Raw genomic sequence first — 9,855 nt, 5'->3', positions numbered from 1 at the left:
GGGAATTCAAACTTGTTGATATGGTGTATGGGCACAGTCCCAGTGTTCCTGCGAAACACAACAACGAATAAAATACACTCTTACACCACTGGTCCACATCCATATTTCACAAGACTGGTGATGTTCAGTAGCCTCCAGTTCAGAACACTGTATTTTTGTGTCACCCAGTTCTGCTTTCGCTCCATCATGCCATTCTTCCGCTTCCAGCGAACAGAAGAACATCTCTACAAGAGAGCACATACCAGTCACTCTTTCCTTTGTGTGAATGCATGTCCTGGATGGAACCTCTGTATGCATGAGTCATCAGAGTCACTTGAGGAGAAAAAAAAAAAACTTTCTCCCTGGGACAAGACTAGCACATTGTTCGATCATTTCCTGAGCTGGTAGAGGGACAGCATCACGAGGCTCCCCGAAAGGGCCAGCAACAAACCCCAGATCCACGTTGGGGAGCCAAAGTACTCCCGGATGGCCAACTGGTAGGACAAGGAGACCAATGGAAAACAGATGAATAATCTATCTCATTGTTGTCTATTCATTCATACAAAGCAAATTAGTCATATGAATCTTGAGGCAAGATGTAAGAGTTCGAAGACCTTAATATGGATCCAAGTTGCAGCTCTCTAGCCTTCCTCTCCCATGTTTCCATCCCATTATGAACTAGTCTTAATTCAGACTTTTTACATATTTTCTTAGAATAGTAACCACACCACTAATCATGTATCAACTGAAGTAGCTGGAGTGGAAGGAGGAAGATAAAAAGGAAAGTAGTAAAGAAAGAGAAATACAGAAGAATAAAAAGAACAAAAAGAGGTAAACAAAAGTCGTCATAAATGAGAAGAAAAATGATACAAGTAGTAATACACAAGAAAGAAAAGAAAAAAACAAAGGGGAATGTCGACAAGGAAAAAAGAAGAAGAGAAGATGGAGAAGAAGAAAAAAGAGAAGATCGAGAAGAAGACCAAAGCGAATCACAGAAGTCATCAGTTGAGGAAGAACAGCGAGATGCTGAATGAGATGAAAAAATAAAAAGGCACGAAGAAGGAAAAGATGAGAAAGCCAAAGGAAATGTCGAGGACCTGAAAGTAAAAGCAGACTGCATCACAGTGAGTGATCTTGCATTTATAAACCATATCATAGAGCACTCACCCAGCCTCCCCTGTTGATGATCCAGTGCGCGAATTTGACGACCAGAAATTTGACGACCTCCTTGATGAGCCTGTTGATCCATTCCGGGAAGTTATTCCTCAACATGGAATCTATTGCCTGCATGGAGGTGTACCACACATTGACTCAGACTGAATTGCTGTGAAAGGAACCGTGTTCAACGAACTTGAAAAATTACAGTCAATATTTTAAAGTATATGTCTTCCATTGGACATACAGAACTCATTTTTACAGGAGTGCCATGTATTCTGTAACTTTATAGAGCATGCAAAGTCAAGACAATGGTATGATTCACTGTATCATGAATTCAAATAAATCCAACTGTGCAATGCTATTTCATGTTCAAATTGCCATATGTTCAAATGTCTTCAAAGGTGACTTCTCTTTTCATATACCGCTTGGATACCTGTTCCCTACTTCCAAATTAACCTTAAGCTTTGATACAAATACAAGGACAAACTCACATATAAACTTTAAGATATCAAGAAGATTAAAATAAAACTGTAGGCCCTACGGACATTGAGGGTTCTCCATATTAAGTTAATATCCTGAGAGTTTTGGCGATCGAATCATGACATGAGTATAGCTCAAGATTCTCGGACCTCGTTTACAGTGAGTGAGAAGACTGGGTTTGGCTCGGGCCAAGTCAGGCCTTCCTTTCACTGTAAACGAGCAAAATGCCAAATGCGGTACCAACTTGCGAGCGGAGCACTCCCAGTAACAATCGGTTGTATACAAGCAGAGTACCACTACCACATAAGGTTTGAATAAAAGCCAGGACAGAGCCCACCGCTGTATTAAATGGAGAGAATTGCAGGGTCGAGTATCGCAATTGAGGCCAGGCTCAGCCTGGGCTCAGCCCGGGCTCGGCCAATTTCTGCACTGTAAACGTGGTCTAGGTCATCATGCATGCACTTACCCTGGCACACATCCTGTAGGCGAAGTAGAAGAGGCCAACGATCCTGCCCCAGGATATCTCGCCGTCACTGAAGATGACGTGGGCCACTGCCATGATGGCTTCTATCGGCGAGTCGCTTGGAACAGAGTCAATCATTCTGAAAAGTACAGGTTGGAGATGCAGACGATTCTTAGATCACATAAGATACCTATTAAGCTGCAAATCAGAAGTTTTCCTCCATGGACAATTTTCAGTTAGTTTTCAATTATTTTCAATTCTGATAGAAAAATATTAGCTCTTAACGTGCCATGGTCGCCGAACGGCGACCTTAGTCCTGACGTGCCATGGTCGCCGATCGGCGACTAAGAAGAGCGAGAAAAGCATTGATCATTTAAGTTATTGTGGTACCGTAATGTGTTACACCAAGAAACTGCCAATGATATGTACTGGTAGCTGATTAGTATAACCATCGTTTCCACTGAAAATATGACCATGTTTACATTGGAAATTTTTGAGTAAATACATGATTTTTCAGCTAGATGTATGTTTTTCACGTCGGGAAAATCCGCAGTGAGCGCACCCTCCGCAAGATGTGTATGGACCAAAAGTCTCATTGGTAAACCACGCGTGTGTATGCTATTGAATCTGCGTGTATTGTCTATGCGGTTCCACTCGCATTGTTCCACTTGGATGCTGTCCTGCGGGAAGCTGCTTTGATTTTGTCCCTGAAAGAGGGTCAGCTTTCGTTCGGCGGTCAAGTCTTTCATCCTTTTGTTTTGGTAAACGTCACTAATCGTCCCCCACGCTAGCATAGGAATTACGCGCGGACAAAGGCCAGCCGATTTCAATAGAATACGCCCGCCCCCTGTCCGCTGAGACAAAAGGAGGATTAGTAGGTTCTTCCTTCTCAAGTGGACAAAAGACACTCTTCCAGGGCCAGGGACATTACTTCAGTTGCAAATACAGGATCTGGGACTAAAGAAGTCACATTTGGGAATGAATTACTGAGGCAGAAAGAGAAATTGCTAAGACAAAATAAACTGCTAGTATCATTGGAATCATACAATTCTAGAAGGCAATTTTGTTATCATTTGAAAGAGGAGATGTTGCTCTAAAACTTTCTCACAGAGTCAAGGGAGCGTTCTATTGAAGAAAAACTGCGACTGACTCTTTTTTTTCCATACTACACAAAAATTTCTAATAATTTTTTTGATGTATCAATTACTTCTGCAATATTTCAGGTTCAGATAGAAATTATGGCAAACTGACTACATGACATGAAAGAACAAACATTTCTTGATATATGTTGTGTAGAACTCAATTCAAAACAGTCAATAGTTTCAGAGATATGGCGGTTTTAAATTTCATTGTCGATCCAATTTCGAAACATTCTAGCTTTAGGTAAAAACCTCTGGCACGTTAGGGGTTTTGGGCCTGGCACATTAAGAGTTAAAAATGTGAACCTTCACATTTGAACAAAGAGAGAAATATGATAATATACAGACATGCAAATATTGCATAATATTATGTATCATTGAAGATTACATATGAAGCAATAACACACAAAAAAGGCTGAAACTAATATTGAAACTTTGTTTGAGATAGCTTTTGTGATTGTTTTTGCTTTCTACAGGGTTCAGAGAACTTTGTAATTTCAAACAAAAAACACCAATGTAATAAATATGTTCATGTTCATGCTGTCTTGATGAAAGCTTCCATTCAATGAAAGTAGAATAGTAATAAACTTTACAGTTACCTTTCTATCGAAACTTTATTCATTCCATTTCCTTCATTGTCTTTTTCTACTGATGTTGGCTCTGTGATCATTTTTGAAGGTGGTTGCTGCCCGTGGTATGGACTTCATGTACCCATGGTATAGTAGAGGTTGAAAGAAACACAATCTCAGCTTTGACCGTGAGAGCACAAGCAATACTGTACTGTACTTTACTCTTTCTAGCAAACCTGGAATCACACCTGCCCATATAAATCTGTGATATTCATGGTCTGCTACCTAGACTGGGATGCTTGAAAGGTCTTACCGTTGCAGCTCCCGATCCCTGTCCAGCGTGTCTCCAATCTCCCGCAGCATGGAGCCAACCTCGTTCCACATGACGTCCTGGACCTGGTGCACGGCCACCTCACCGCGAAGGTCCTCCAGCCGCGGTGCTTCTTCGAAGCCATCCTGCTGGAAGCGCTCCACGATGAAGTGCTGGAGGAGCACAGTCGCCTGGGCGCCCACATCCTCCTCGCTGACCTGACGCTGTACGATGACCAGACTGGCTGTCAATTGGGGGTAGATCACATGGTGCAACCGTTTAACAATCCCTTACGGTGCCAACATGAGCAGAGGTTACCTGGTCATAATTGCTTAGTGTTGTGAAGTGTAATTCAGCAAACTGAGGTACAGTTGACTAACATTATAACAAAGTCCTAGGGACCAGCAGTTTTCTTTCATTATATTGATATTTTGTTATAACCAAACAAATAAGCAATAATAAAAAAAAACAAAAAAACATAGAGTAGATAATGCTGCAGCATGAATTTTTACTTCGTTGTAACCGGAATTTCCTTTCCGGGGAGTGCAATGTACTGAATGTACAGGTGACCACCCACTCATAACTCACAAAAGAAAGGCCAAAATGAATTTCCAAGATTCCGCATAGTTTCAAATGTGAAAGTTTACACTAAGACTAAGCATGAAAATATATCTTATCTATTAATGGGACCATCCTATCTCATTCAAAAAAGGGTTCAAATACGCATGTGTTGGAAGGTGTAGTTTCATCAGAATTCTGAATTCATTATTCTGAGACAGCAATGTAGTCATGCTTCAGGGAAATATTTTGTTTTTCAAATCTATGTAACTTAAAGAGATTTCTGTTACCCTGGACATGTAGTTAGCAAAGTTATAAAGAAAATGCCAAGCTTTGCTTTGATGTAACCTATAAAACAAATCTATGACTGTTCTTTATTTTATTTTTTTCAAAGACCAGTAGCTACGGTATTGTATAGATGCATTACTTTTGCACACAAAACAGTGGCAGAGACTCAGAATTTATTTGCAACTCCAGTAGGGAATACCGCTTGATAGTAAATCACCACATACAATCCAAGTTACGTGTGATTGAAATGTAATTAATAATAAACACTTTCATTGCACTGCTGTATTTATCAATTTATAGATTGGTTTAGTTGGGTTTGTGCATTTGAGCAGAATATACGACAACTTGTGGCATGCTGTCGACTGAGTCGGGCGTGCAAACATGGCACACAATGAGTTAATTCACCAATGACAATGAACAAAACATCCTTTAATAGTTTAAAATTCCTGAAGAGACTACCCTGGCCTGGATGAATAAGACCTCCTCCTTCTCACTTTTTTTTTTTTTTTTTTTTACTTTCTATCATTCTTCTTCTTAGTAATCTTACCATCTGTGTCATCACAAGCACTGTCAGACCCGCCTTCAGCCATAGTTCAGGGACCTGTGACTGTACAGAGATTTATCTGCAGCAGATGAAAAAAGAAAAAAAAAAAGAAAAAAAAAGCTCTAGAGAAGACATTGACACTCGTTCCGTAGTATTCTACATGTAGATCGCTCTTTCTACATGTTGCACGGAGCCAAATGACAGAATGTGATCCACAAAAAAAAAAAAAAAAAAAATGGAATCCTCCTAGACGGTCTATGAATTCATGATTTAGAATAGATCTAGATAGGGTCCTAGCCGTTAGATGATGGATCTACTGGGTACGGCCTACAAGAATACTAGCAATTAATGTATATATGTCATGTCATGTTAATTTCAAAAGTGAGATTACGATAGAAATTCTAACGTTTCACTTAAATTTTGGGTGGCAATCATGCATTGCAGGCTTGAGTGCCGACTGAGTACAAAACTGCATTTAATCGCCGATGTAATGTAAAGCTTAGCATAAATTTACAGTGATACACACTTGCACACAGTGCCATGCCCACCATAGCCAAGGACTACTGTAAAAGTGGATATTTTCGTGCGGCTAATTATTCGCGCTTGGCCGGGTCAGAGGAGTTTCGCGTATTTTTAATTCCGCGGATCAAAACATCACGCACAGGACCGTATGGCAAGCAAAAATATTTGCGTGCTTTTATTTTCGCACAAGTTTCTGGTTGCGTGAAATGCGCAAAAATTTCAACACCGCGAAAATTTCCACTTTTACAGTAGTTTTAGGAGATCTGTCTGTAGTAGCCCGACCAGACGCTGTAAGTACGCCGTGCGAATGTACCTACGTACAGCAACTGGGCTGTGTATTGGCCAATTCTGTGACATGCTATGTGTATTTTTGGCATGGGCAGCGCCATTACGCGGTGTCCCAGCCGAACCCCCCTCCCCTCTCCCCCACCCCTCTCCCTACATTAGCACACATGCAGAATGAAAAACTGATGCATGGTTGCTTTAGCCAATGGGCGTGTCGTACTGAGTGCGCGAAAGCTTGCTTAGTGCGCGAACCTTTTACAAGTGCGCGATAAACATGTTGCCCGTAGGGTGGGGGAGGGGGGGGGGGGGTCGGCTGGGACACCGCAGAATGAGCTCATGGCTGCGCCCAGTGCCACAAATTGTCTGCTGCCCTCAACCAAACCGAATTGGTCAATAGTTACGTCTGTAGCTGCCCGGAGGAGCTAGGTAAAAGGAGTCTAAATTAAAGGTTTGTTAGGCCCTATATTTTGATCAAATGTTATTGTAATATTGCTCTCCTCCGTAGACATACGGGGAGGGGATTACGTGAAGCCAGACGCAGTCTCCGTGGAACATATCCCCGACAACCAGATCAGAAACAGACCGATCTTTCGGTCAAACAGTGCCACTATGGCACTAAGCCTAGGCTATAAGGCACTCAGTAGCAGTCTACACAGTACGAACAAGGCAACGGTTTGGTAATCTTGACACGCATTGCAATAAGTGGGACTGCGATATCACGAGTACGTCTCTAATGCATACAAATACGTCTGAAACTGACTCTATATCTTTACAATGATGCAGTTCACTGAAACAACGAACATGTATTTGTATTCTTTATGTGTAAAATATAATAAAAGTTGACAAAAGGCTTGAATCTATACTTACATCCGCGCTGCTCGAATGGTGCCTCGACGACTGTCGTCTGAATGATTCATCGACAATACGATTGCACTGTAGAGGGCGTCTGACTCTTGTCAATAAATAATTCTCTGGAAAAAAAAAATAAATAAAAAAAAAATAAAAAATCTGTAAAATAGCAGCTGCCGTAGGGAGAATGAGGTGTTTCATCTTCACTAGCCTGGATAAATGAAATATACTAATCATACACATATCATACAAATTTTACAAAATTTTACATTCAAAAATTCTACAAATTTCCAAAGCGGGTTCTTCAGCTCAAACTCTGTCCAAGGGTCCGCAAATACGAGTTCTTCTCACTCAATAAATCTTTTCTGTACCATTATGCACCCAATGAAATACTTGATTGTTTATAGTCCCTTCACATTTCATAAGAAAAGCTTTCATCTTCCAACCAAAATACAGTTTGTAGAGGAACTCATACTCAATATCTGCAGCTGTTCATTTTTATTTTTATTTTTTTATTTTATTTTTTTTGCCAAACTGCATTATTGATTTTTAATTATTTTTTCTTCATTTATTTGGGGTCTGATATCACATTCCATTTTATTTACAGGTGTGACGACTGAAGTTGATGGTTTTTGCCAAACACTGCAGCGTGTTCAGTGCCAACTAAGAGGTCCCGAACGAGGAACTTGTAATATTGATAGTCGGGGCATTAAGTTGTTTTCACCCTTTCTGTCACTCTTTCTTTCTTCTTTCCTTCCTTTCTTTAAATGAAGAGTTTGTTCGCAAAAACCGATAAGTCCATATTTGCCAAATGGAGATGTTTGCGATTAAAGATCAAGAAAAATAAATAGAATAATAAGAAAATGTTTGCTTCTTTTGACCATAACTTAAAAAATGTACCTTTATACGTAATGACCAATATATCATTTAAAAGGTATTATTTTGTACTTTGTGACAGAGGCCGTACTTCAAAATCTAAAAAAAATGGACTTGTCGATTTTTGCGAACAAACTCTTCAAATCTTTCTTCCTTCTTTTTCTTTTTCTTTCTTTCTTTCTTTCTTTCTTTCTTTCTTTCTTTCTTTCTTTCTTTCTCTGTGACCGTCTTCGCGACATTCGCCGATATCAACCAATGATGATTCGTTCGTTCGTATTCATTTTTCTTCTCAAATCTATTCAAATAGAAAATAAATCTTTGTAAAACATCGATACTTTACATATAGTACACATAAGGCAGTACATTTGATTAAATAAGGAAGCAGGAAACCGTCAGCATAAGCATAGCTTGACTGGGCTGATGGCCTCATTGGGAAATATAACTCAGGTTTGCCTCTCACAGAACATTTTTCTTTTTTTTTTGTTCTGCATTACATTACAATTGTATGCTTTAGATGTGATTTAATGTTGAATTTATTTCGAATTTTGTTCACAAGCGTATGAAACAAACATAACAGTGTGAAATGATCACGACACTAATTACTATGCAATGACATTATATCAATTTGTACATACAGTTGCAAAATAAATACTAGAAATTATGAATGATACTAAATTAACATCGCTACAAATGGTAGTTGTCGTAACCAACGTGGAGGAGCCTAAATCAAAAGCGCAGCTTGTATTATTTGTACCTAGGCCCCCGTAAAGAAAGGTAATGATAAATGACATCATAATGAGACACACAGGCCTAGGTCTGTAACAACGTATAACATCAGAGCACTGGACATACCGGAATGGTATAAAGAACCGCAATAATGATTAAAACTGTATATCTCCGCATTAACCCGTTTAGCACGGACTTTTTTCGTGTGCTACAACACGCATTTCTCATAGACACCTGCCCAAATACAGTGTATCTGGGGACTCGTCCTCAACGGGTTAAGAGAAAGAGAGAGAGAGAGAGAGAGAGGGAGGGAGAGAAAGTGAAGCGGTGGAAAGAATACTCTTAGGTCCTCTTTTATTCATTTTATACATCAATGACTTCCGTAACTCATCCTCTCTGCTGTCTTTTCTTCTGTTCGCAAATGATACAAGTCTCTTTTATTCTCACTCAGATCCTTATGTTTTGCTCGATTCTCTGAATAATGAACTTAAGTTGGTGTTTGAGTGGATTCAGGGAAATAAATTGTCGCTTAACATAAATAAGACCAATTATATGGTTTTCAGTGACACAATAAAATCTCTTCCAGGTTTAGTTTTAATGAACGGTTTACAGTTAAATCAAATAGATTCAACAAAATTTTTAGGTATTTATATTGACAGTAACCTTTCATGGAAGGTACATGTTGATTATTTATGTAAATTGTTGTGCAAGAATGTTGGAATTATTCACAAACTGAAATATCTCTTCCCAAAGCCAATATTGCATTCCCTTTATACAACTTTATTATTACCTTACTTGAATTACGGAATATTAGCCTGGGGGAATTGCTCAAAGACTAAAATTGATTCGTTATTTTTGGTTCAGAAAAAGGCCTTGGGGATTATAAATCGAGCACAATTTTTCGATCATACTGATGAATTGTTTGTTTCAAGTAAATTGTTAAAAATTTCTGATTTGTGTTTATATCATGTTGGAATTTTCATGTATAAGTTGAATACTGGTGACCTTCCTAGTATATTTTCCTCAATGTTTGTGAAAAACAGTGATATTCATACTTACCCTACAAGACACAGTGAATCCTATCATTTTTCTCCAGTTCGTACAGTTTT

General features: G+C 39.2%; 1 protein-coding gene across 1 annotated transcript; it reads right to left on the bottom strand.

The window, feature by feature from the left end:
• Positions 1 to 368: 368 nt before the first annotated feature.
• LOC139738398 (apoptosis regulator BAX-like) lies at positions 369 to 5,534 on the bottom strand. The gene is made up of 5 exons (XM_071649035.1): positions 5,492 to 5,534; positions 4,102 to 4,342; positions 2,084 to 2,219; positions 1,147 to 1,263; positions 369 to 473 (listed from the first exon to the last, which is right to left on the bottom strand). The coding sequence occupies exons 1-5, from the start codon at positions 5,532 to 5,534 to the stop codon at positions 369 to 371; spliced, it is 642 nt and encodes a 213-aa protein (XP_071505136.1).
• Between the last annotated feature and the right edge of the window lie 4,321 nt (positions 5,535 to 9,855).

Source organism: Diadema antillarum, unplaced genomic scaffold (genome assembly GCF_040938485.1).
Source record: "Diadema antillarum isolate AM-2024a unplaced genomic scaffold, OU_Dant_1.0 seq00000740_RagTag, whole genome shotgun sequence".
Lineage (NCBI taxonomy): Eukaryota > Metazoa > Echinodermata > Echinoidea > Diadematoida > Diadematidae > Diadema > Diadema antillarum.
This window is presented reverse-complemented; position numbering and strand designations above follow the sequence as displayed.